The sequence below is a fragment of the Abrus precatorius genome, unplaced genomic scaffold (assembly GCF_003935025.1).
Source record: "Abrus precatorius isolate BTA unplaced genomic scaffold, Abrus_2018 Scaffold8, whole genome shotgun sequence".
In the NCBI taxonomy this organism is placed as follows: domain Eukaryota; kingdom Viridiplantae; phylum Streptophyta; class Magnoliopsida; order Fabales; family Fabaceae; genus Abrus; species Abrus precatorius.
In genome coordinates, this window is record NW_020874428.1 from 5,649,333 (window position 1) to 5,676,330 (window position 26,998).

The 26,998-nt window shown below is 28.2% G+C and overlaps 2 protein-coding genes across 4 annotated transcripts; one reads left to right on the plus strand and one right to left on the minus strand.

Annotated features, from left to right (window-relative positions):
* Positions 1–12,909: 12,909 nt before the first annotated feature.
* On the plus strand, positions 12,910–18,430 carry LOC113846403 (polyadenylate-binding protein 2-like). Of its 3 annotated transcripts, none has more exons than XM_027474615.1 (9): positions 12,910–13,490; positions 13,585–13,703; positions 14,063–14,719; positions 14,817–14,894; positions 14,985–15,074; positions 16,910–17,032; positions 17,270–17,446; positions 17,534–17,734; positions 17,844–18,289. In XM_027474615.1, the coding sequence occupies exons 1-9, from the start codon at positions 13,238–13,240 to the stop codon at positions 18,084–18,086; spliced, it is 1,941 nt and encodes a 646-aa protein (XP_027330416.1). In that variant the 5' UTR covers positions 12,910–13,237; the 3' UTR covers positions 18,087–18,289. The 3 variants fall into 3 exon arrangements, with proteins under 3 accessions (XP_027330416.1, XP_027330415.1, XP_027330417.1); XM_027474614.1 differs by having other exon boundaries at positions 12,928–13,490; positions 16,895–17,032; positions 17,844–18,430; XM_027474616.1 differs by having other exon boundaries at positions 12,970–13,490; positions 16,895–17,032; positions 17,360–17,446; positions 17,844–18,347.
* Positions 18,431–19,641: 1,211 nt separating this feature from the next.
* On the minus strand, positions 19,642–24,598 carry LOC113847055. Its single transcript, XM_027475901.1, has 7 exons — positions 23,438–24,598; positions 23,200–23,306; positions 23,019–23,095; positions 22,878–22,944; positions 21,093–21,183; positions 20,950–21,009; positions 19,642–20,731 (listed from the first exon to the last, which is right to left on the minus strand). Exons 1-7 carry the CDS (start codon positions 24,296–24,298, stop codon positions 20,075–20,077), a joined length of 1,920 nt encoding a protein of 639 aa, XP_027331702.1. The 5' UTR covers positions 24,299–24,598; the 3' UTR covers positions 19,642–20,074.
* Between the last annotated feature and the right edge of the window lie 2,400 nt (positions 24,599–26,998).

Consider the following 26,998-nt stretch of genomic DNA (forward strand, 5'->3'; position numbering starts at 1 on the left):
CATTCCTCTGTATGTTATGCAAACCTAACTCATCCCTACCTCTATTTGTAATGATATTAATACCATTTGTAAAAAATTTATCTGGGACTTCCTTGGGGAGAAAAATGTCATTTAATTGGCTGAAAAAAATTTGTAAGCCTAAAAAGGTTAGGTTTCAGGGATCTACACTTGCTAAATAAGGCTTATTTATTGAAACTCTGGTGACGTCTAATAAATTCTCCCTCTGATTCATGAGACCAAGTGGGTATACATAAATATAATTTCACCCTTGGAAAGCAGCCTAGCTCTAATAAGGGCTAGTAGTGCTCCCATTTATGGAAGAGCCTTACTGCTATCTGGCCTCTCTTCTCTCAAGGTCTTAGTTGGGTTGTAGGGGATGGAATGACCACCAAATTCTGGACAAATAGATGAATTCGCCAAATTAATTCCCTAAATGCTATGCTTCCTACGAATGTTTATCAATATATTGCTCAGATAAACCCCTCCTATTATAGATAAGGGTCAGGATTTATTATTTTGGCACTCTAACAATAATAAGATGTTCTTTAGTAAGTTAGCTTATCAGATTATCACGGTAAGCCGTAGTTTGCTAATCCATCCTTTAATAATTTTAACCTTGTGTGAAAATGGGATGGTTCCCCTACCATAAAATTCTTTTTGTGAAAATTAACTAATGACAAACTGTTCACTAATGAAGAAAGATTCAGGAGAGGAATGACTGATAATCCAACTTGTCCTAGATGTGGTAAGGCCATGGAAACCATCATGCATGTCATTAGAGATTGTTTTTATGCAAATACTATTTGGAATATGTTTATTTTACCTAGCCAAATTGTTCCTTTTTTCAGTTATGGTTTGTCTAACTGGTTGAGATTGACTTTGTCTACTTTTGGTTTTAGTAATCTGTATAGTTGGAATAGACTTTTTAGTATGATTGTGTGGCACATTTGGAAGGATAGGAATGCTTTTATTTTTCAAAGATGCATTGTTTAGCCCAATGTCCTAGTTAAGAAAATAAACTCTAATATTGGCTTCTATTCTTTTTGTTGCAGGAATAGTATCAAATCCATCTCTGACTTGGTCTCTGATAAATACCAATTAAAATGGATCCCCCTAAGCTCTGGTTAGGTCAAGCTCAATGTCGACGAGGCTATTTCTAACTTATCACAATTAGCAGCATGTGGAGGCCTTGCAAGGGACAGCCATGGTTAAATTTTAGCTAGCTTCTCTTCTATTATTGAATCCTGCCCACCTACTATTGCTAAACTTAGGACTATCTTATTGGGGGTTTAGCTACTCTTAAAGAAGGACTTCCAAAATGTATGGATCAAAAGTGACTCCAAAGAATCAATCTCTCTCATTGATAAGATTCAATTGAGATCTCTCCCTCATTTTCTCTTGATTAATAAGATTAGGGACTTGTTAAAAGATTTTTCTTCTGTCAAATTTACTCATATTTGTAGAGAAACTAATAGATGTGCTGATAAGTTAGTCAAAATAGAATTAGAAGAGCTTGAGCCAAATATTATTTTCAAAGAAACTCATTTATCTTTACTTCCTCTTTTAAGTCTTGATAATATTGGTAGCTGGATTCTTAGAGGAATTCCTTAGTCTTTTGTTTGTTGCTCGGCTCTTAGCCTCCTTAATTACCAAAAAAAAAATTCTAAACAAAGATAAAGACAATTAAGACTCTCCTTTTTTTTCCTTTTCTTTTCATTCTTCTTAAAAATTAATTCTCAGACAAAGTCTGTAATTTCACGATACTGATTTATAATTTTTATATAAATAAAAAATATAATAATAATAATAATAATAATAATAAAAAGAACTTCTTCTTAATTAAAGATGTATTTAGAATAATTATGATTCTCATAAATTATTTTTAATTTGTTTTAATAAATTTTTTAACATAGATTATTAAAATAAGTTATTTTTAATTTATTTCAAAAAATTTATTATTAAAATTATTATATAAAATTTATTTTTAAAAAATTGTTAAAAAAGTACTTAAATAATAATGAGTTATCCAAACATGCTCTATATAATGTAAAACAAAATAATTTTAATTCCAGAAGTCATGAGCCATATAAAGTAGTTGTTATTTTTGAAATATTTATAATTTTTATGAATATTTTTAATATAATTTTTTATGTTCTCTTTATATTTATTCAAATATGTAAAAAAAATATTTATATTTTTTATTTCAATTATTTATAAAATATTTTTTCTTCTATTTTTTAATTTTTTATTCTATTTTATATTAAAAAAATGTTAGTTTTTAGCCTAAATGGAAGGAGAGAAAGAGAGATAAAAATAAATAAAATAGAAAGAAGTAGATAAATGATGTGTGTTTGGATTGAGAAAGAAAAAGAAAAAAAAAAGAAGTTTCGAGAAGTGGCAAAAAAAAATTTCTATGATAAAAGGGAGGGGTTAGAATAAAGATATTTTTGTTTTATGTTTTTTATTTTATTAAAAATATTTTTATTTAAACAAAAAAATTATATTCAAATTTTTTGTTTAAAATTAATTTTTTATAATAATTTTTCATGCAATTTATTTATTGTTCTCTTTTTTAATCTTAAATAAGTTTTTTTATTTTTTTATTTTAATTCACGTAAATATAAAAAATATATACTCTATTTTATATTCTCTTATATATATATATATGTATATTATTTTTATTCTCTGAATCATCATTTATCTAATCAAAGTTTCAACTTTAAAAGATTATTTAGAAAAGATGCAAAAAAGATATTTTATATTTAAAATTAATATTTTTAAAATAAAAAATATAAATTTAATATTTATTGTTATAAATAATATATAATTATTTTAATTTTAAAAAAATATATCTTTCTCGCTCTTTGTAATTATCCTTTATATGAAGATAGATAATATGTAGTTAAATCTATTATCTTTAAATACGTGTGTTCTAATTTAAAATTAATATAAATTTGCAAAAGAATTCTCAAAATTTATATTATTATTTTAAATATTGAAATAAAGAAAAAATAATTCTACTTACGCTTTTTAAATACAATATAAGTTATTTGCTATAAAAATATTATATTTTATAAATTTTTGTCTTTAATCTTCTACAACATAAATAAAATGGTAAAGTTGGTTGGATAAGTTGCTCAAATTCAAGAAATAAACTCCCAAATTTTTTAATTAGTCAACATCTTGTACAACATCTTGTATTGTCATTCTATTATGAACAAGGTTTTTATTTTAAAAGTTTTGAAAATCTTTAAATGTAGTCTTAAAATAATTTTCTTTTTTAGCATATTGTGATAGTTGATATGTGCTTTAAGTCATCATAGTCATCAGTAAATAAAGATAGAATTGTCATGTTTAACTTTTTTCTTCAATTCTTTCTATAATGCCAATAACGAAAAATATCATTAAAGTTGCATATTTTCTACTAAGGTTCAAATTTACTTGTAGGTTTAAATATATTAGATTTTGATAATTTTTTTCTAAATAAAACAACTTGAAATAATAATTTAAACTCAAAAATATATAATTATTGCATAATTTCAAACAAAATATATATCCAAAAATTACAAATGTGCCTATACATTGTTTATCTGCTTAGAAAGGATTATTAGATGCTCTCTTAGACATAAAGGCACTAGAAAAAAAAATACTATAACAAAGCCAACAAATCTAAAAATACAAATAAATGATAAATAACAAATGTATGAAAAACACATTATATATCATATGAAAATTACTTCCAAAACTTCACCTATATTAATAGCCAAACCTTGTGTTGAAAAAAGAAAAAAACTTTAATTAAACTTTTATTTTGGTCTCTTAGATTGTTAGCGTCTAGCATTTCAGTCCCTAAAATGTCACGTTAGTCCTTGATTTCTATCTTTGTCAAACACTATAATTCTTAAATTCACACATCATTAACAAACAGTAATAAAATGCTCATGTGTCACGTTAAGTGCTATATCAAAAGCGCAGTTGGCATAAATGACATCGTTCTAGGAAATTAAAAAGTGCTTTAATTGCCCAAACATTTTAGTCTCTTTCTATTGCCTTTGCAACTATAGTTTCTTTTGTTGTTAGGGTTCTTCTTTTCACTATTGGGTTTCTTTCTTCCATTATTAGGATTCTTTCCTTCCTTCCACTATTTAGGTTTCCAGCACTTTAAATGGCTAGTAATAACAACAAAAACCCTCTTATGAGTTCATTCTCAAGGTCATCATCACAACAAAATAAGAGACAAAATGATAAGACTTGTCATTGTGGGTTGAGAGTAGTTGTTAGAATCTCACAAACAGAAGTTAATCCCAGATTATTTTTCTTTAGATGTGCTAAATATATGATAGCCAAAGTTGATTTAGTATTGTGTTCAATTGTTACGTCTGAGAAATTAAATAACTTCTTACACATGGTGTAGGTTGATGAGCATTGTAATTATTTTGCGTGAGTTGGTAACAACACTAGCATGGAGGATAGTTTTAATATTGCTAATCCAACAATCTCTCAAGTAATATCTCCTCTTACAAGTGCAGTAACTGTGGATGAATAATGGAGGAAGAATTTGACTATTAAAATAACATATTTAGGGTTCAAATTAGGAAATTAAAGTTCTTTGTATGAATGCTATGTATTTGATGTGTATTTTGATGTGAATTGACATGTACTTTATTGTAAGAGAATGATGTAGTTTGCTTTAATTAATAAAGAATATTTTATCCTTTGTTAATGACCCACATCTAGTTTTTATTTTTATTTTTTCTAATATAATAACTTAAAACATAATACTTGAATGGAACTTAAAACATTCACTGCATTAAGTTGGTGGAACATAAAACATAACAACTTGTTCAAATAAAACAACATGTCCAAATAACACAACTTATACATAATACACCCTTGGTACATCCAAAATAATAAACACAAGTAACATGTTCACAACAACTGGTTGTTAAGTCCCCAATTCAGGTGTTGGCATAAATTGTGCAGCCTTTGCAAAGTCATCTTCTTTTTCGTTTGGTGAAAATGGTGGTGGACTTTACTGAGGTAATGTGGGAACATTTGTATCAGATAACATTTGTCTCATGGTTAGTTTAGGCCTGATTCTACCTTGTTGGTTTTCTGCTATTGCATCTATTAGGCATTCCTTTGCAGGTACAGTGGAAGATTGCTTTGTTAAGGCTTCTTCTACAGGTACAATTGAGGGCTATTGTATTGTTATTTTGGACTTGAGAGTCTTCCATTCTTTACTTTTTTTTGCATAGGGCAAGTCTGTTTGTTGTGGTTCAAAACTCTACAACATGAACACTTAAACTGTGACAATTTTCTTTTCAGTTTATGTTTTTGTGGAATATCAATTGTTTCCTTTCCTTATTCATCATTTCTTCTTTGCTTCTTAGATTTATCTATAATCTTCTTAACAATTGGTGGTAGTGGTGAAATTTGCTTACTTTTCTCTCAAAATTCTTGACCTTGTAATTGAACATGATATTGATAGGTTGCACGATATGCTTCTATTGTTAACCATCCATGATAGTAGTCTTCTGGACTCTCATTTCTATATGTTATTGCAGCAATAGCATGCATACAAGGCATGTCTATAAAAATACCCAAAAAATATATTAAACATGATATATGATGCATATTGATATATATATTTCACACATTAGCCATCATATATATTTAACAAACATGTCAATTGCCAAAATCTACAAGTGCATGTATGAGTGCCCAAGTTAATAGCAACCTTAGTTGGCGAACATTGCACTTCAAATTTATGAGTATTAATATCATCTATAATGCAAGTTTAGTTAAGACAAATTTCATGTTATAAAGTTTAAAATGATCAATAAAGTAACATTATGTTTACTTGTCCATACTGGTGTCCACTTAATGTTTTGTCATTTTAATTTCTCTAGCTTGCTTTGTTGTATAGGAGGCAAATGACATCCATGGGCTGCCAACTTCAATTTATTTGTACTAATTGTTGTCATGATATAGCATCTGACTTTTTCTAACATTGTTAATATTAGCTTAGACCTTGCATTTACATTTTTTGAGTTGAAGACCTTGCAATTATTGTTACATATGTTATTAACCTTCGGTCATTCACTAAAGTATGCCTTAGTCTGTGCCTCCTTTGGCCACTTGTCTAGGTATGCCCATGCCTTTTCATTCATTATCTTTATTGTGTGCATGTTTGCATTGAATTGTGAGACTGTGGTTGATCTTGCACATTCCCATACAAGGTACTTTAATATTTTATCATTCAATTGCTTACAAAAATTTTGCTATAAATGTCACACACAAAACCTATGGTGTACATTTAGCATGACTTCTTGTAAAGCTGGTGTCAAACCCTGTAGTAAAATATATTTTAGTCCTCTAAATTTTTAAAATCATGCAAATTAGTTTCTAACAAATATACTAATCATGCAATTTAGTCCCTATCAGACATATCTAATTAGTAACTTAGTCCTACGTAGTTATTTACCTTCTGCATATTATATATAAAATTCTAACCATGTTGCTTATGATCTCCCATATCTTCATATAAGAGTGATAAAAACTAATGTTAATTCTCTTTATTTTTAACATCACAACAACAAAGGTTATTACTTATATATGATTATTAACATCATGTCCCACTACTGTCAACAACTATCCTCTGTAATTATATTTTAGAAATGTATCATCAAGACCTATCATTGGTCTGCACCTAGCTTAAAGTCATGTTTGCACCCAGCAAGGTATATATATAATCTTTTAAACTATGGTGGACCTTCAACATGAGAAACAATTTCTATTTTCATAATTGAACCTCGATTACATCTTATAAGTTCTCCACAAGTCTCACAATTTGCCAAATTGTTTCTTATCTCTTACCTTAACTATTGATCTATAAATTTTGTTATCTTCTAAATGCACACCATATTTCTTTTTAAAGTACTCAAGAACTTCAAAATATTTCATACAAAGATGTTTGCTTAATTTTAGAACAAGCTTTCTTACAATCCAATTTTGTGTTGCTTGTTTATTCCTAAAAACTCTGCCACAACTGTGTTCACTGAGAAAAGTCTTGATCTGAAAGCTATGTGTCACATTGCTTTTTGCACAATATATTTCTCACTTGCAATTATCATTCCTACGCTTGACTCTTGCTTTCACTTTGTCATTTTTTTACTCACTTAATTTCTCTTCCCATCTAGATTGTATAACTCTTAACATCTTTTTTGAAGGATTCTAAACTTCCAAACTCCATTCTTAGCTCCAAGTTCACATTTCCAAATTTGGCAGCTTCTTTAAATTGGGGAAAATTTTCTTTGTTATTGTCTTTATTATTTGAATAGGCTAGAGTTATTAATTCTTCAGACCTTAATGAATTTTCTAAATTCTCTTCTCTTTTTTCACAGTGGTAACTTTTCCTATGACCCACATCTTCTAGATCTTCCATAACATTTTCAACATGTTCCTTATGTAAATAATCTTCTTCATCAACTATGGTCATTTTTTCTTTACCTTTCCCTTCACTTTTTGTTGCCTCTTTCCCTTTTCCTTCTCCCTTTCTCATGCCTCTATGTTTATGTTTTCCTTTTGATTTAGTAGACTCACATTTGGCTTTCCCTTTCCCTCTTTCCTTGCTTTTTTTTTTGTTCTATATGTGATTTACCACAGTCACCCTTTGCCTTTGCCTTTTTCTTTGGTTCTTCCCTCTTAACTTCAACTTGTACTTCTTCTATTGTTAGCAAACATTGCACTTCTACTCTTTCTCTTGTTGTGGCTTCAACTTCTACTTCTTTTTTTGTTGTTATATCTTCAACTTCAATGCATTGTTTCATTGCTAGTTCTTCAACTTCTAGGCCTTCCAATAGTCTAATTTCATGCTCATCAAGCAATTGTGGTTTAGTAATTTCATAATCATAATATTCATACATCTCCTCTTCATTCCTCTTAGCAACAACCACTATTTCCAAGACATCAACATCATATTTCAATGAATTTAAACCTTCATTAAACTTTTTAGCAAGGTCCAACTAGAAAATATTTTTTAGGTTGGTGAAATACCCAATTACCTTGCTAAAGTTTTGAAAGCTAAAAATATCTATAATGTCTTCATCAACATCAAGCTAAACTTCAAATTTATCCCACTTGTACTCCTTCCTATTCTCATTTTCTTCCACAAAATTGCCTCCGTGGTTAATGTAAAACAATATTGTTTGCATTGACAGAGACAAAATTGTTAGAAGAATCAACAATCCTTTGCAATTTTTAAAGTAATTCAACAATTAAATAATGAAAGTCATGCAAGCACATGGGGAAGCGAGTAAAACCATGCAAAAAGGGGACCATCTCAATTCATATTATCATTTTTTTTAAAAGCAAAAAACTGTAACAGAAATAAGGGAATCACTTCCTACCATACCACCATTTTCTTCTCACAAAATAATAAAAAATATTTTCTAAAAACCACATTAACACCAATAAAGGAGAAAGAAAACAATTAGGATTCTTTGTCCCCAATAACGCACAAAAAATTAGGGTTTTGTTACTTATCTAAGTAATAGAAAATGACTCACAATGAATTAGGAAAAAGAATATTACTGAATCCCTATGTGATTCTTCTTCTTACGAGTATAACAAAGTTCAATCTCAATTTTTTCAGCACCAAACATAATTACGATTTCGAATTTGGGTGAAAATTTGAGAAAAATTAGGGTTTTTTTAAGAGTGAAAAGGAGAAATATGATGATATGTTTCGACAATTAGGACCCTTTTTAATTTTCTAGAACAATGTCGTTTCTGCCAAATGTGTGGTCACATTAACTTCTCCACTTCTTCAAAACGACAACATTTTTGCCAATTGAGCTTCTGATATGGCACTTAACATGACACATGGATATTTTGTTATTGTTTATTAACGGTGTGTGGATTTAAGGACTATAGTGCCCGACGGATGTGGAAATCAATGACTAATATGACGGATGCTAACAATCTAAGGAACCAAAATGATAGTTACTTTAGATACTAGCACATAACCATGTTAACTCCTAACCACTTAAACACAATTATCCAAACTTGAAATAAACAAATAAAAAAGTACACCTAAAAAATATATGAAAGGAATAATATTTTAATATATTATGAACTTATTAAAAAAACAACTTGTGAATATCTTGTAGAAAATAATTTATAATTTTTATAAGTAATTTTTAACTTATTTAAATAAATTTATTGATATATATGATCTAAATAAATTTTTTTAACTTATCTCAAATAATTTTATTGTTAATTTATAATATAATTTTTTATTTCAAAAAAGTTTATTAAATATAAATTTAATTATACATTATTTTATTTTATGTATAATTTAAGTGTAGGCCCTCACTTATACTTTTACTTTTGAAGGAGGAATCAAACTCCAAAGCTAAAACTATATTTTTACTTTTTAAAAAAAATTAAATCAACGCAATTGATAACCCTATGAACAAATGCTACTATCCATTTGATATATAATGCCTTAAAAGCTTTTTTATTTTATTGATTATATGTATTAGATTTTGGACACATTGTACTTTATTAGTGACTGCATTAATCCATTAAGTTATCATTTTATATGTATTTTTTTGTGTTAAGTGTATTTTTTATTTTGATATATTTAATATTCTAAAATCATATACGACATTTTAAATTATTTTTTATATATGTTCAATATAGCATGGCTGGGTGAGAGGCTCCTTTAGGAAAGATTGTAGTTTATGATAAAAGAATAGTTAAAAGAGTTTATCCGAATTAGATATGAATTATGTTAGAGAAGATACTTAAGAAAATTATTCCTTTATATAAAGACTTAAATAACTTTGTCTCTTAATGCACTTGTCACGTATTGTTAGACGTTAGATGTTATTGTGTTGCGTTGTGAAATAAAATTGTTGTGTTAGGAGTGTTAAAATGCAATTATATTGTTGTACCTTAATTTTGATATGGAAAAAATAATTTAAGTGGTATGGCCTCATGGTATAGCATCATCCATGACGGATTTCAGGCCATTAAAGCGAATTCACAATGATTGAGTAAAAAAATTAGTTTCAGATTAATATCTTTATTTTATATTATATTTAATGCATGCAAGATAATAAATTATATAGATTATATTGTCTATTTTAGTGTAGCCAACTATAGTTTATTAATTTAAATATAGTAATTTAGTTACAAATGTAAATAATACTAATATTTTGACCCTGTGTACTAAATGAGATAAAATTTAATATTAATTTTTAAAATATATATTATTTATAAAATAATGTAAAAAAACATTCAAGATACTTAAATTTTAAACTAAGTGAGTATATTAAATTTTAAAAACTTAGTTTAATATGACTAAAATTAATAAAATTTTAACATTTAATTAACGTTAAATATTCTATATGACATTTCATTGAATCAATGTTAATAATATATTTTCAAAACAATAAGTTTTTATAATAATTATTTACTACATTTATTTTATAATAGTAAACACAACTATAACGATCATTTAACAATAAATTTTTTAAGAAAATTATCAATTATTTGGTGTACAAAATTACTATGATGATTAATATAAACGTTATTTCTGTGTGAAAAAGAAACAACATTAATAATATAAATATAAAAACTATTTCTTAAATAAATTATGATTTGTTTAATATTATATAAGATAAATTTTATATATGATGTAATAATAAAAATTTAACATTTTCTACATAAAATATATTTGTAGAATAGATATTTATTACTTAATATTCATTTTACATTATATAAAAATGATTTTTTGAATGAATTATGTTCATTACATGAAATAATATTCTGAATAAATCAAAATTTGATAAATGAAATATAGATATTATCAATAAATAATAAAAATAAATTTAATATATATTTTAGATATTAATATAATTTTATATATAAATATTTGTGTAAAACAAAAAATTATTATTTCTTTCAAATATAAATACACTTTGAATACATTTAAAAAAATTATTTCTCGTATCACTCCTACAATAATTAAATTATCTTATCCTAATTCAATGATATAAAAAATAATAAATAAATTTTTTTATTAAAAATATGATAAAATTAACTATTTTAATGGTTACTTCGTCAATTAATATATTTTTATGAATTTTTTAAAATAAATATTTATATGTGAGGTAAATTTTATTTTTCATAATATAGATATTAATATCTTTATAAATAATTTTTTATTTGAGTAATATAAATATTTATATTAAATTTCTTAACCTCTTATTTTGTATAGAAAATATTTCAAAAAACAAATAATTATAAATAAAAATAAAAATAAAAATAATATTACTTTAAAAAATGATAATTTGATAGATGTAGGTAATAGATTTTTCTACAAACTTGATGTGATTTAATTAATAGTATTAAATAATTAATTCAGATATTTTTTTTTATATACTACTTCGAAGATATCAATAATATTTTTTAGGTGGTTCACTTTAATTTTTAATTCTTATATTCAGAAGTTAATTAAACTAAAAAAAAGTCACAAAAGTATCTAAACAAAATATAAATAATTTCATAAAAAATTTACTTTTGTTTATATTATTGTTTGAATGTTATTCTTTAATTATGGTAAATTTTCTACAAAAAATATTTAATGTTGTTGACATATAGTAATTTTAATGAATTAAATTTTTTTTAAAAGTATTTATAATGTCTTGTTTAGAGTTTAGAGTTAAAAATTATTTTTATAATAAAAAATTAAAAAATATATTAATTTTAATATCTTAATTAGTATTTTTAATTTAATAAATATTTTCTTAAATATATGTAGTCGTATAATTAGTTATAAACTTGATATAACATAATTATGCTATATATATATATATATATAATTATAATAAAATTTAAATAAAAAAAGCAGCTATTAACATCTATTTAAAATTTCATGTGCCATAATAGTTACAAATTTCATATGACATTATTATGTTAATTTATTTAAATTATTTTGGAAGAAATTATAACGAAATATAAATGTTATAGTAATTATTATTAACGTCTATTTTCGAGTTATTAAATATGTTTATAATATTAAAATAAAACATATATTTTTTAAATTAGTGTTTTTGAAATTTATTAACATTTATCTTAAAATTTTATTACTTAAAAAATATAACCTAAATATATTTGTTGTGATATAACTAATTAGAAATTTAATATGTCGTAATTATTTCAATTAATTGAAAATTATTTTTGTAGTAATTATAATGAAGTATCAATGTTACAGTAATTATTGTTAACATGTTTTTTTGAGTTATTAAGTCTGTTTATAATATAAAAAATAAAAGAGGAGCACTAGTTCCATTTGAGATACAAACTATTTAACATTTTCAAAGATTAACTACCTTGTAGCTCTACAAATTTATTATTTTATCACTCAGAAGAAGCATAAATTTCAACCATTAACATGTTATGATACATGTGGAGAATATATTTGTGAAGAACAGTTATTTTAATTGTCAAAACAGTTAATTTCAAAAAAGTGTAAAAAATTAATTGTAGAAATTAATTTATTGAAGTGTAAAATATTGATTTTGAATTTTATTTTATAAAAGAAATAATAATTTTAGAAATTAATATTTATAAAAATATAATTTAAAAACCTTATTTGTGATTATTATAAAATTGCAGTGCGGAGTATTATGGGGAGAGAGAGGTACAGGTTCGTGGCCCATTTTGTAGAGAGGCAGTTAAAACCATTCGACGAACACAGTGGCGGAGTCCAACATGTGCAAAAAAAAATGAAGGAAACGACAACGAAGCAAATGGTATATTGATATGATCCGGTAGAAACGGCATCTGTTAACGGCACACGTGAGAGGCAATGTCACATCTTTGACCTACGGATTAAACTAGGGTTTCCCATTGCCTCCTATTTAACCCACACTCTTACGTATTTGCTGGTGCGGTGCAGCACCTTCCTGCCCTCCCCAAAACTGAAAAAAACAAAAAATTCAAAAAACTATTTTATTTTTCAGTTTCTCCGCCGCCATCCTCCGCCGCTACCTACCTCCGTTCCGATCTGCGGCGGCACTATCCCTAGCCTATTTACACGCGCACGGAAGCAAAATCAAAAAAATTATTTAGAATTTTTTCCGAGTTTTCTTCGCGAGAAGTGGTTAGGGTTTAGTTTATCTGAGTTTCATCTATCTATCATTATCATCAATTTGAGGCGGTGATGGCGCAGATTCAGGTGCAGCATCAGGGTCCCGTGTCGACTCCTCCCAACGGCGTAGCTACTGCTCAGAACGCCAACCAGTTCGTGACCACGTCGTTGTACGTTGGGGATCTTGACCAGAATGTCAACGATTCCCAGCTCTACGATCTGTTCAACCAGGTTGGCCAAGTCGTTTCGGTTAGGGTTTGCAGGGACTTGACTACTCGTCGTTCACTCGGTTACGGCTATGTTAATTACAGTAACCCTCAGGATGGTTAGTTTTTTCTTTTCATTATTTTTAGCTGCATTGTCTTGTTTTTGGGTGAAGATTGTGGTTAATTGTGATTTGTTTGGTGTTGCTTTATCAGCGGCAAGGGCATTGGATGTGCTGAATTTCACTCCACTGAACAACAAACCTATTAGGATCATGTATTCTCACCGGGATCCCAGTATTCGGAAGAGTGGTACTGCTAATATTTTTATCAAGGTACCCCTTTTTATCTCTTATATTAGATAAAACAATTAATTTCAGATAGTCAGTGGAATTAGTCCTTGAATTTACAAAGTTTTAAAAATTCAGGGATATTGTAGTGGTTTTGGGAATGTTGGTCAGTGTGGCCAATTTTATTTTTAGGTAACTATGAGATGAGGATTTGTATTGGAAATCAAAGTATATATTACTTTTTTATATCTTAATATTCTCATTTGTTCCTGTAAAATGGAGAATAATTATATAACTAAATTGCCTATTTAGCCAGTTTTTATGCTGGACAATGAATTTTATTGGTCTGCTGTTTCAATTGGCATATTGATTCTCATAATTTTCTAATGATATTGGTGTTGCAGAATTTGGATAAGGCTATTGATCACAAAGCCTTACATGATACTTTTTCTTCTTTTGGACACATTCTTTCTTGCAAAATAGCAACTGACACTTCTGGCCAGTCTAAAGGCTATGGTTTTGTTCAGTTTGACAACGAAGAGTCTGCACAGAATGCAATTGACAAGTTGAATGGAATGCTCATCAATGATAAACAGGTTTATGTAGGTCATTTCCTACGAAAGCAGGATAGAGAGAATGCTCTCAATAAGACAAAATTCAATAATGTCTATGTGAAAAACCTAACGGATTCAATCACGGATGATGAGTTGAAGAACATTTTTGGAGAGTTTGGGACTATTACTAGTGCTGTAGTAATGAGAGAAGCTGATGGTAAATCAAAATGTTTTGGTTTTGTAAATTTTGAGAACCCAGATGATGCTGCTAAAGCTGTTGAGGCTCTTAACGGGAAGAAGTTTGATGACAAGGAGTGGTATGTTGGAAAAGCCCAAAAAAAATCTGAACGAGAACAGGAACTGAAAGGACGATTTGAGCAGAGCATAAAGGAAGCTGCTGACAAATATCAAGGTGTGAACTTGTATCTTAAGAACTTGGATGATACCATCAGTGATGAAAAACTTAAAGAATTGTTCTCTGAGTTTGGCACTATAACTTCATGCAAGGTATGCAAATGTGATGTATTTTCTTGTATATGTTATGGTCCAATCCTTTTTTGTGGGCAGCAGAGCTGACAAATTCACGTCTTAACTTTTTCTGCAGGTTATGCGAGACCCAAATGGAATCAGTAGAGGATCAGGATTTGTTGCATTTTCAACAACTGAGGAGGCTTCTCGAGCTGTAAGTATAGAACTGTATGTTACTATTATTATTATTATTATCATACAAAGGAAGTTTATGTTTCATTTACAATTTTGTTGGTACGTGTAGCTTGGAGAGATGAATGGTAAAATGATTGCTGGGAAACCTCTGTATGTTGCCCTTGCACAGAGGAAAGAAGAGAGAAGAGCAAGGTTGCAGGTAATCCCATAGTTACCATGCATCAGCAACTTATGTTGTGCTTTACAAGTGCTCTGATTCTGATTGTTTTTAGCATAGAAATTCTTTCATTTGGTCCATGAATGGTGGTTAATTTGTGTACTTCTGTTTTCCTCTTTTAGTATATTAACTTAAATGTGATCTCAATAATTATTTGGGTAGTGTGTTGAAAATGTGAAATTTTATTTCCCTGAAGGCTGAAGCATTGATGATAAATACAATATTTGTATGGTTTGATTAGTGTAGTTGGTGGTGTTGAGGGGAATGCCTTAGGTTCTTAGTTAAGGATTGAGCTAACATTTGTCTGCTGGCAGTTGACTTCACAAATGCCCAGCCCATGAAAACATTGTTTTTCATTTTAAATCTTAGCGGCTAGTAAGATTACTGTACAATCGAAGTTGTATGTAACACAATAAAATAGAGTCATTATTAAGGAAACAAGTGCTTTCTTCTTTGTTGATAATATTGCTGTCATACGACTGATAAAGCTGCATTTCTGTTTTCAATTTTGGATTTTCAATCTGCCTATCATTCTTCTTTGTACCTTTGATCATTAAACTTGTTTCTTTAACACAATGATCTACAAAAAATTGTTTTGCATGTGCTATGTTTTATGTGTGATTTACTCACTTTGCTGTCCCTATTTTTATTTTTTATGCAATTATTATGACTTAGTATTGTGCTTTATTTTACTTATACAAATTTAAACCCTTTCATTATGGGCATGACATTAACCTCTACTATCATTGATATGAAATTTTGTAATACATACAAAATAAGAAATGGTTGGTATGGGTTTGCAGAAATATATATCAATTGTATATAAATACTAATTCTTATATGAATTTCACATAACTATGAAACAGATAAGATCTTTTTTTATCATATCCTCCTCCTGTTACTAATGGAAAAATGCAAACTGATGCTATTGAATTGCTTTATTGAGTATAATCAGAATCCTATCCGTACTGCTGAGTGGTGTCATGGGACACAGTTTAAACTGGAGAGGGTGTAACATAATCTTTCCCTATTTGATGGTTTGATGACATGAAAGTCAATTCACATTGAAGCTACAATTAGAATTGGGGGGAAAATGTTAGTGTCTTGTGGGTTTTTGGCTGATATATGCAAGCTGTATTAAGTAAACTAAGGCCTTAAGTTCCAAATCTGTGATAGCTCACTTTAGAGGAAGAAATTTAGAAGGAAAAAGTTCAACTGTTAGCAACAACACACATCAGCAAGTAGATTTAGGGTGTGTTTGGGTAAATAGTGTAATTTAGGGCCTATTCACTAAGCTCTCTTTATACGAGGCCTTACTGCATAATTTTGATCGTGAAATTTATTGAAACCAGCTGAAAATAACTTATTTTGATAAGTTAAACCTTGAGTTTAGTGGAATAATTTTAAGTTTACAACAGTCATAAGCTATTTTCACTAGTTTTTTATAAACTGTTGCCCCCTTTTGACTTCGGCTGTGTATTCTCAACTTTTGAGAATAATGTTATTCATATTCAGATTCATTGTTTCCGTGGTTGAACTGAGGCAGTGTATCACCAGGAAAACAAAAACATGACATTTCACTTATGAAGCCCACCACCCTAGGAAGACAATCATTAATTCATTGATGAATTCATGATATGAAAATTTTCCTAGTCTATTTAGTTTTATTTATTATTTTTATAAACTTTTTCAGTCTCTTTTCTGTTCTTGTATGATGATTGACTGGTTATTGTGACAATGAAAAATGCAAATGACAGGGGATCTTAACCTTTTCTTTCAATATTTTTACTCATTTCATGCAGGCACAATTTTCACAGATGAGGCCTGTTGCAATTACACCTTCTGTTGCACCCCGCATGCCACTCTACCCTCCTGGTGCTCCTGGTTTAGGACAACAATTTTTGTATGGCCAAGGACCTCCAGCCATGATTCCTCCACAAGTAAATATTAGCCAGTTGGCAAATTGAAGTTTTATTTTTGGCACTACCATGCATTAGAAATTTCTGCACTACAGTTGTGAAAATGTCAACTCAATATATATATATATATCAGTTGGTCTTGACCTTGTGCAAGGGCCTGCATATTTGTTAACATAATACCTGGGGTCAGTTAATGTGTTTGATTATTTGATGTGTATTGATAGATAACTATAATTATCATTCCAATTATAAATACAGGCTGGATTTGGTTACCAGCAACAACTAGTACCTGGAATGAGGCCTGGTGGTGCTCCAATGCCAAGCTTCTTTGTTCCTCTTGTTCAACAGGGCCAACAAGGGCAGCGCCCTGGAGGACGCCGTGGAGCAGGCCCTGTGCAACAACCCCAGCAGGCAGTGCCAATGATGCAGCAGCAGGTCTGCTCTAGCACATGGTTTTTCTATTTCTTTTGTATCTTTTCTATTCTCTATGCCTGAGATGTGGTAATTTGATTTGTTTCTCAGATGCTTCCAAGGGGACGCGTCTATCGTTACCCTCCTGGCCGCAACATGCAAGAAGTTCCACTTCCAGGAGTAGCTGGAGGAATGCTGTCAGTCCCTTATGACATGGGTGGTCTGCCAATCCGTGATGCTGTGGGACAGCCAATGCCTATTCAAGCATTGGCTACAGCCCTTGCAAATGCTCCTCCTGAACAGCAGAGGACTGTAAGTCCTGTTTCCTGCTTTTGTCTTTTTATCATCTGGTTTTTAATTGCTTTTAGGGCTCTATGGTTATAATATCATACTGATTCTTTCTTCTGAAATGGTTTACTAGATGCTTGGTGAAGCTTTATACCCGCTTGTGGATCAGCTGGAACATGATGCAGCAGCAAAGGTTACAGGCATGCTTTTGGAGATGGATCAGCCTGAAGTACTGCATCTGATTGAGTCACCAGATGCTCTCAAGTCAAAAGTTGCTGAAGCCATGGATGTGTTGAGAAATGTTGCTCAACAGCAAGCCAATAGCCCAGCCGATCAACTAGCCTCACTCTCTCTAAACGACAATCTTGTGTCTTAGATTCTTAGTCTTTTGACAGGAATCTGCACTTTAGTTATGCTTTACTTCCAGTTTATTTGCATTTCTCTTAGGTATTTGATGTTTTAGTCAGTACTAAAGCTTTGTTATGCTTGCTTTTTTATGCTTTCACATTTTGTTTATTTATTTTCGTTTCTGGCTTGCTGTAGGATTATAGCATAGCTTGTTTGATTTGTTATTTTATGGATTTATTTAAATTGTTTGCTTTTATTTAGATTATTCGTCCTAATTAAACTTAAGTTTTGAATGTATGGGTGTACTAGGTCGAAGCTAGTAAATTTTATTAACTTTGCGATGTACATTAAATTTTCAAATGATCTTATATTTTAAATAAGATGAATCTTAAAAATGCTTTTGCATGAAGTTTTCTTAATTTTAATTTGGTGAAAAAGAGGTGGATGAACTAGTTTTTTTTTTTTTGGCAATTATTAATAAAAATCTTTATTATAAAATGAGTAATATTCACATAAATTAACTAAAAATTACTTAGTAATATTTTAATAAAGAAAAATCATTAAAATATGAATAATTTTCACATAAATTAATATGGACAAGAATTATGGAGTTTTATTAGGAATAATGGTTAAGAAATTAGAAGTTAATTTTTTTAATTAAATTGCAAATGTTTAATATTATTAAAATATTAATTCGTAATGATGTATCCGATGTATTAAGATTACAAATTAAATTTTGGGAGCAATTTTTAAATTTAAATTTTTAAAAATGACACCATTGAATTAGTTGTCACATTTTTTTATGTATGAATTGAAGCATTATATTTTATTTTATTTTATTTTATTGTTGATACTGCTGAATTTTGTTTCAAAAAGAAAATAAGTAAAAAATTAAGTTGAATGGAGATAATAATAATATTAATAATTATTAATAATAATCGAGGTGAATGGAGTTGGGGATAAAAATAAAATTGATGAAATTTATGCTTAAAAAAAATTTATTAGATTTATTAGAATAATTTATAAAATTTATAATAATATATTAACTTATTTTATATAAAAATTATAATATAAATAGAAGTAAGATATTTTTACACCAATATAAATTAAATGAAAGATTCAGATTAAGTATAAAATTTTTTAACTTGCACTAGTGTAGAAAAATCCTTCTCCATATAAATATATAATTATTTATTATCTTCTTGCATACTTATTTATATTTTATATAACTTTTTTTATTATTTTTTTTATTTTGAGGTTAACAAAATATTTTTTTTTAATTGAGTAATAAAATAATTTTATCTACTCTTATTCTCTTGTGAATAATCAATTATAATTAAATTCAATTAATTTTTATAAAGAAGTTTAATGATCTATTAAAAGTTTTAATACAAAATAAATAATTAAAAAGGTTAATATATTAAAACAGACTTTTTTAAAAGTTAGATTAAACTTAATAAAAAATTTATAACAGATAATAAACTCAACTTAGATTTTAAAATTATTAAATAAATCATTCCTATTTATACAAAGTCTACCACAACTTAACCTATTTTCATCTTAATAGTAAACTTACTTGAATAGAGATAATCCAACTCCTTGCAATTTAATTTAGACACATCAAAGAGGTGTTCACACTATATTCATCAATCAAAATTGATTCTGTTTAAGCCATGAAAATTTAACAAAAACATCCCAATCAACCCCTCCTATGTACATTTTTTTTTCTTTAACACTTCATTTTCATCCCTACTAAAGATTACAAAGGTTAAGGCAGTCCTCTTACATGATTTTGCTACATAGTTGTTAATGCTTTAATAATTGAATGGATGTTCCCTTGGTTGTCTCCCTTTGAAACAATAGTTAAGAACTTGCTATTCAAACAAGTCCTAAACTAGAGCATTGCGATGAATTAAGGTATATCGAATAATAATGGAAACAAAACTGATTTAACAGAAAATATTAACATCTTAGTAATCAAAATCTTTGCTGCAAAAATAGAGAGTAATCTTAAGTTTATTCTATAATTTCTCCCTCCTCTTCATCAGATCCCTCAATTCCTTCTCCATTATCACAATTTCTTTCAACCAAGGAAGAAGGTTCTTTGTGTGGATCATTATCAATAACAGTGTCATTGTCATCATCATCACTGTCTTCATCTTCACTATCACGGCCCTTATCATTATTGTGGTTTACAATTTTTTGAACTGTGCTCTCATTCTCGGGTTTAAGAACATCTTGTCCAGTGTGCAAGTATTTTCCTTCACCACCACCTTCAGATCCATTTTCTTCAATCAGGACTGATGGATACCTCAGTGGCTTTTCAGGACAATGTTTGAAGAAAGAATTCATTACCATGAACCTGAAAACCTGAAACAGGTAGCTCTTATCCCTCTTTATATCTGCACTTAAAAGTTTCTGCAATAAAGTTGGCTTCCTCTTCTTTGATGAAGGGTTCTCTGAAAAATCTTTGTCAGCAAACTTCTGCTTCTTGGCAAACCGACCTTTTCTGTCTGATTTCTTGTTGAACTTGTTTTGGAATTTTCTTTTGTTAGTAAATTTGTTTTTTCCTTCACTCTGAAGACCTTGATTTTCAGAATTCTTCAGGTAGCATGATGGAATTTCAGCAACTTCAAGTCCCAACTCAGCTTGCTTTGCTAAAACCTTCGTTAGCTGCAATGATAAGATATATACTTATATACTGCAGTAATGAATTGAAATACTATTTGTTACTAGTCCAAGAAAGATTTATTTGTCAGCATTTATACATCATGCTAAAAGAAATACTATTTTCTTAGTTCTTGATTGAACAACAAAATCAATTTGGAAACATAAGTATGTTATATTGGAAGATATTATATATGTTGAAATCATCCCACTAATAAGTGTACCTCTCTTTGTAAGACCTCCCTATCAATGACCTTGGAGTCTTTCAGGCGTTCACTGTGCTTCTGAAAGTAATAATTCAGCAATCACTCATTAGACAATAACATGTGATAAACACAAGCTGTAGATAGAGCAGTTTGTTTAAAACCTTCTGAATATTGTTACTGAAAGGGTGATTCTTTTTCCGTGCTTCACGCCACTGTTGGATTTCTTGCTCAGTGTATGTCACAGAGAAGGATCTAATCATTCAAGAAATAAAATAATAGCAATCATACATAAACAAGGTTAGAGTTAAGATATAGCAAGTATAAAAGGATAAGTTTCAAAATTAAAATTTTAAGTAATTGAATAGAGAAAAGACAAAAAACTGACAAGAAAGCAGACATTATTTCTAAAAATAACACCAAAAAGATATCTATATTTTCATTTAGATGGTTATACGAAAATTGTTAAAAGGTCACAACATATTGAGTCAATATGTTGAAGGGAGGCCGGGTATTTTAATTATATTGAATCATGGATGTTATTTGACTACCATACTTGATCTCATAGTTCAAAATTCAAATGGACTATTGGCACTCCCTTAATCAGTGAACATTTAATATCCTTAGTGGATTTATCTCCTTTTACATCTCAATTTAGTTTTCCAAATTAATTTCATCATCAATTACACATTTACGCTCCTAAACTACCTTTAGCTATAATGAACAATTGAGTAACTCATTGAATTTAAGAAAGCTGGTAAAAAATCAGGGGGGGGGGGGGTGGGAATATAGAATTGACTTATTCCCTATATCCCACCATTCTATAAAATCCAGTAAATGTAGTAACTAGTGACAGACTAAAAAACTGGACAACATTTGGGCACAGAATCAAGGATAATATGCCAAAACTTTGCAAAGCATGGCAAAAATCTTCTAGAAGCATTATTTTGCCTCTGTGATTAACATAATTGTTATGCGAACATTATAATGACAGTAACATTCTATAAATCTAAATAAAATATTGCATTCAGACGATATGTACTAGAAAGCATATTTAGAACCCTAGTTTAAAGAGAAAATAGTTCATTGACAGAGCTATTTTCCTGATAGTTGTAACAGAAACTAAAATAAAATAACCTTCATTTCCAGTGAATCAGTCAATAAACAAAGTGCCAGTTCATTAGCATCTTGTTACACATTATTATTACCACGGTAGTTAAAATCCCGATTTGAATCTTAAAATCTTACGATTTTACGATTTTGGAAGTCTCACCGATTTAAATCGTGGATAAAATCCTAATTGAGTAAAATCCTTGTAAAATCCCGATTTGAATCATAAAATCCCTCAAATTGTGGGATTTTACGATTTCACTTCGATTTTGAAAATTTCTCGCAAAGTCTATTTTGTTGAACCCTATCGTTCGCCTCTTTCATATATCTCCTTTTTATGGAATCTAATTTGCCTCTAGCAGCTTTGAACCCTAACATTGTTGTCAACATTCAACAGTCCTCCTAGTGCGTGCAACCTGGTCTGCAACTAAATCTATTCTTGTTGTTCTTGCATCTTTTCTGTTCTGGTCTATTTTTTATTCACGTAAATGCATTACATTCTTATGGAATAAATTATGATTTGTGAGTGCTACGTTGTTTAAGTACTTTTACTTATTTGAAGCTTGTTTCCCTTAATTTATGATATTTTATATGAATAATATGAATTTATATCATATATATGAATTTTATAAAATCTTACGATTTAATTTACGATTTACGATTTTCACTCTCCTTTACGATTTAAAGTAAAATCCCGATTTTAACTACCTTGATTATTACTATTGTTACCAATTTATCATGAACAAAGCACAGTTTAAAGCAGTTGAACGTAAGGCACTGCTAGTAAGTAATAGACTGGAACCAAGTAAGAAAGGAACAGAAAGTCAAGCAGAAGCTACCTTTCCTGTTCCTGCTTAAGTTCCTTTGGTTTTAAAGCATCCTGTCCTGCCTTCCCATTGTTAGGCCCTGTTTTCACCACATGCATTAGTCAAACCCAAAAAAAATGTTTTCATCATGGTAACATGGTAGAAAGTCCAAACCTTTGCCCTTATGTTCTTTAGGAAACCCAATTCTCCTCTTTCCATTGTTGATATCATGAAATTTAGACTTCTGGAATCTACATGAACAGGACAATGATTGTAACTCACAGGAAAAGTATGAAACTAATAAATTGTTAACCTAATAAACCAAGAGAGATATAAGAGAAAAGAAATAACATACCCTCCTTGAAACCCCCCTTGATTTGGTTTATTTTTGAAGTGTTTGCTTGGTGATCCTTTCCAATTAGATTTTGGAACATTAGTTTTAACATTGCTATTAGGATTATCCTGCAGAAATTATTGAGAATACCATAAATATAGTAGCCACAACTTTTTTTAACAATAGTATTCACAGGTAGCTGAATAACAAACTCGGCTAATACACATTGAAAAGGCAGAAACATTTCAGTTTCAAATACCTGTGAGTGTGACTTCGTAAATGCAGAAGGCTGAGAGTTATTTGCATGAACTGAATTGGGATTAAGTGGTCCAGAAGCATTGCCTTGCAACTGCTGAGATGAAAACGGTGATGATGATACAAAAGCATTTGTGTTCGCATTTGGTGGAACCAGGTTTTTCTCATTTGGATCAATCTGCAGCCCAACCTGATTTCCAGGCACAAGACCAAACTGGGAATTTGAAGAATAGACTGAACTTTGAGGGACCATAGGCTGAGCCACTTGGTTTGGAAACCCAAACATTGGACAAGAACTAGGAAGCATACTATATGGAACAACTTGAGAAGGGTTTGGTACTTGCATAGGTAACTGTTGATTCATATTTTGCACATGATATGGGGCACAAAATTGACCATTTTGCATACTCAAGTTCAGATTAGGCTGTTGAAGCATATTCAAAATACCTTGTGCTAAAAGTTGCCCCTGAAGTTGAGACAAATTGATTGGAGCTGCATTCTGCATGGCAAGTCCCTGAACAGGAAACATTGGATTGTAATTGGCACTGCCTACACTATTTTGTTGACCTAAAGCCCCCGCATGGGGTTGACCCTGTAGAGGACCAACCAAACCCATATGAGGTAGATGCATCTGATTGTTCCGCAAGGGAAGGAACTGATTAGCAGCATTCATGAAAGGTGGTGTGTTCATGGGCTGTTGCATGTTGGGCACAAAAGGGGTCATCAAGTTTTGACCTTGGTGATTGCCTGCACCTGAAAGAGGCTGTGTTTGCATGCCCACACCGTTGTTTTGCATCAAAATTTGGGGTTTAGGAACATTCGAGAAACTGGGTTGAGTTCTTGAGGTGGTTGGATTATTAGACATGATGTGAACATAAACTCAAAAAATCTATAATCCAAACTGTGAATTAGGCTCAGTATCGGAGGAAGCACTGTGAGGAATGAGGTACAGTAACTGAAGGAAGTCGAGAAGTTACAGTATGATAAACCACTTTTGATTTTGAGTATGGAAACTCTAAGAGGGAGAGAAAGATAGAGACTTTACCCTGAAAAATCGAATTTTAGGCAAATCCCGTTTGAGTTTGAAGCTCCATAATGCTGCGCAAGAGGAATAAACTTCCACTGTCTGACCCTGCATGTATTTGGAAATTCTAGGGCAAAGCCTGAGGCTATACAATTGTTTTTGACATATAATTCAATTTTAAGTAATAAATATATTTAAATATGAATATTTACATAAAATGTTTATTTTGATTATTTTAATTTTAATAGGTTTAATATAAAGTTTTCAATTTTTTTTAATAAATATTTTTATACTATTTATGCATGATAGACATTTTTTTAATTTTTATATGTAAAATTTTAAATTTTTATCATATAAATATTTATTTTCCAAATTAAATATTAATATTTTTAATGTAACATTATCTTTTTATGATATTAAAATTTATCTATTTGATTTATAAATCATTATATTTTAACTAGTATTTATATTCGTGTGATTCATATATAATGTATATTAATCTTGTTATTTAATAATAAATTAATATATTACAAGCTTAACTTGTAATTTTAAATTTAAATATAAGTGACTTAAATACTTAAAAAAATTGTCACTGATAACAGAATTATTTTATTCAACTTGAAAATAATTGCTTTAATAAATAATATTTATAATTTAATTTAAAAACAATTTATCAATAAAAATTATTAATTTTTATAATAATTTAAATAAAAATTATATTTATAATATATTATAATAAAATCACAGTACAAATTTTGTTAATAATGACAATATATCAAAATTAAGTTAAAATATAAATTCAATATTTTAAATTTACACGATTTTAATGTAAATCCTTGTATTAAAAAAACAACTTATCCTAGTATATGAAAATATTTTAAGTAACCCGACATTTGCATTGGAGAAAGAAATACTATTGGATATGAGGGAACATAAACTCAGTAAATTTATAGTCGAAAGTGGGAATTAGGCTCAGTTTTGGGGAGGCCTGTGAACAATGCGTGAATATTCAAATTTTCTCGACTTAATTACAATTTTCCCTGTTAATTGATGTATATACAGTACTATTATCTTTTTATTATAAAATTATAAACTGTTTCTCTTAAAAAAATTAAACTACATCATAAATTAATTTATTCTAAACTTTTTCTGAATATCTATTTGAATTTTTTTTTACAATTTTTTAATGAATTTTATATATTTTTAATATTTTTCAAAATACTTAATGAGCTCAAATAATTTTTATAGAATAATAAATATTTATTATTATTATAAAAGTTTTAAATATTTATATTAATATCAAATAATGAAATTAGAATAAATTTAAGCTCACATTTGATGAAAATATACTATAAATGATCTCTAACTTTAACATATTAAAAAAACTTTAAAAAAATTAAGAAATTAAATCACACAAATAAAAATTAAACTAGAAATAAAAAATTAAAAAAATAAATTTAAAATTATGACATACAAATATTTAAATTAAATTATGATGCATTTTAATTATTTAAAGGAATGATTATATAATTTTAAAATTAAAAAAATAAAGTAGTATAATATATGCTTCTTTTAAGAAACAAAAACGTAATTTATTTTTAAAATAAAATAAATATAAATAAAAATTATAAAACCTGGAAAAGAAAAACTAACCACGCTTACCCTAAAAATAGATAAATTTTAAAAAAATTAGTATATGTATAATTTATGAGTACTGTTTTCTTAAATGAAAGTATTAAAAATTATTTTTTTATTTTATATTAATAAAAACATTTTTTTAATTTTAAAAATTTATTAAATTTAAAAGCAGTCATTAAATATTTTTAAAATTATTCATTTAAAAATTTTAATTTAATTTTAGCAAAAAAAAAAATAAATTTAATAGCATCCTATGAACGAAAGATTTACTAGTGATATTAATATGTATTATTTTTATTTCTCTTTTTTTATCTTTTGCTTTATTTATAGATTTTTCTTAAATTTATAAAAATAATACAATTACTAACAATAATAATTTTTGGTGCAATGATATATATAATAATACATAGGACAATAAACTGCTAATGGTTATAGTATAAGATTATAATAATAAATTTCTTTTATGTATATTTATAATAAAATTAAAGGTATATATATATATATATATATATCCTCACATTTTAATAAATTTTTATTTTAATTCCTTTAAATGTTTTTTTTTTTTTTACGTTTTAGTTCTATTGTTAATTTAGTTTATTAAAATTTTATCAAATAGAAGAAGGAACTAAAACTTATAATTTATTAAACTATAAGATTATAAAAAATGTTTGAAATATTAAAACTGAAAATTTATTATAATATAATAGCTATAAATATATTTAAGCTAAAATTAAAAAGTTTGTGTGTCAATTTTTTTATTGCGTATCATGTACATATAAAAAGTTCATAATATTATCTTTTAAAAATGTATTAGTTTAATATATACATATGTATTATTTTTAATTCAAATAATAAATAATTAAATAATTATTATTAATTGGATGATAAAATTACCTTTAGTAT

Bases quoted from the DNA above. Each gene is read 5' to 3' on its own strand.
- LOC113846403 (XM_027474614.1), top strand. From the start codon at position 13,238: ATGGCGCAGATTCAGGTGCAGCATCAGGGTCCCGTGTCGACTCCTCCC. The intron at 14,895-14,984 runs GTAAGTATAGAA...TGGTACGTGTAG, and splicing joins CTGAGGAGGCTTCTCGAGCT to CTTGGAGAGATGAATGGTAA. The intron at 15,075-16,894 runs GTAATCCCATAG...CATTTCATGCAG, and splicing joins AGAGAAGAGCAAGGTTGCAG to GCACAATTTTCACAGATGAG.
- LOC113847055 (XM_027475901.1), bottom strand. From the start codon at position 24,298: ATGTCTAATAATCCAACCACCTCAAGAACTCAACCCAGTTTCTCGAAT. The intron at 22,945-23,018 runs GTTTGGACTTTC...TGGTGAAAACAG, and splicing joins TAAAGAACATAAGGGCAAAG to GGCCTAACAATGGGAAGGCA. The intron at 20,732-20,949 runs GTACACTTATTA...TTATCATTGCAG, and splicing joins GGGAGGTCTTACAAAGAGAG to CTAACGAAGGTTTTAGCAAA.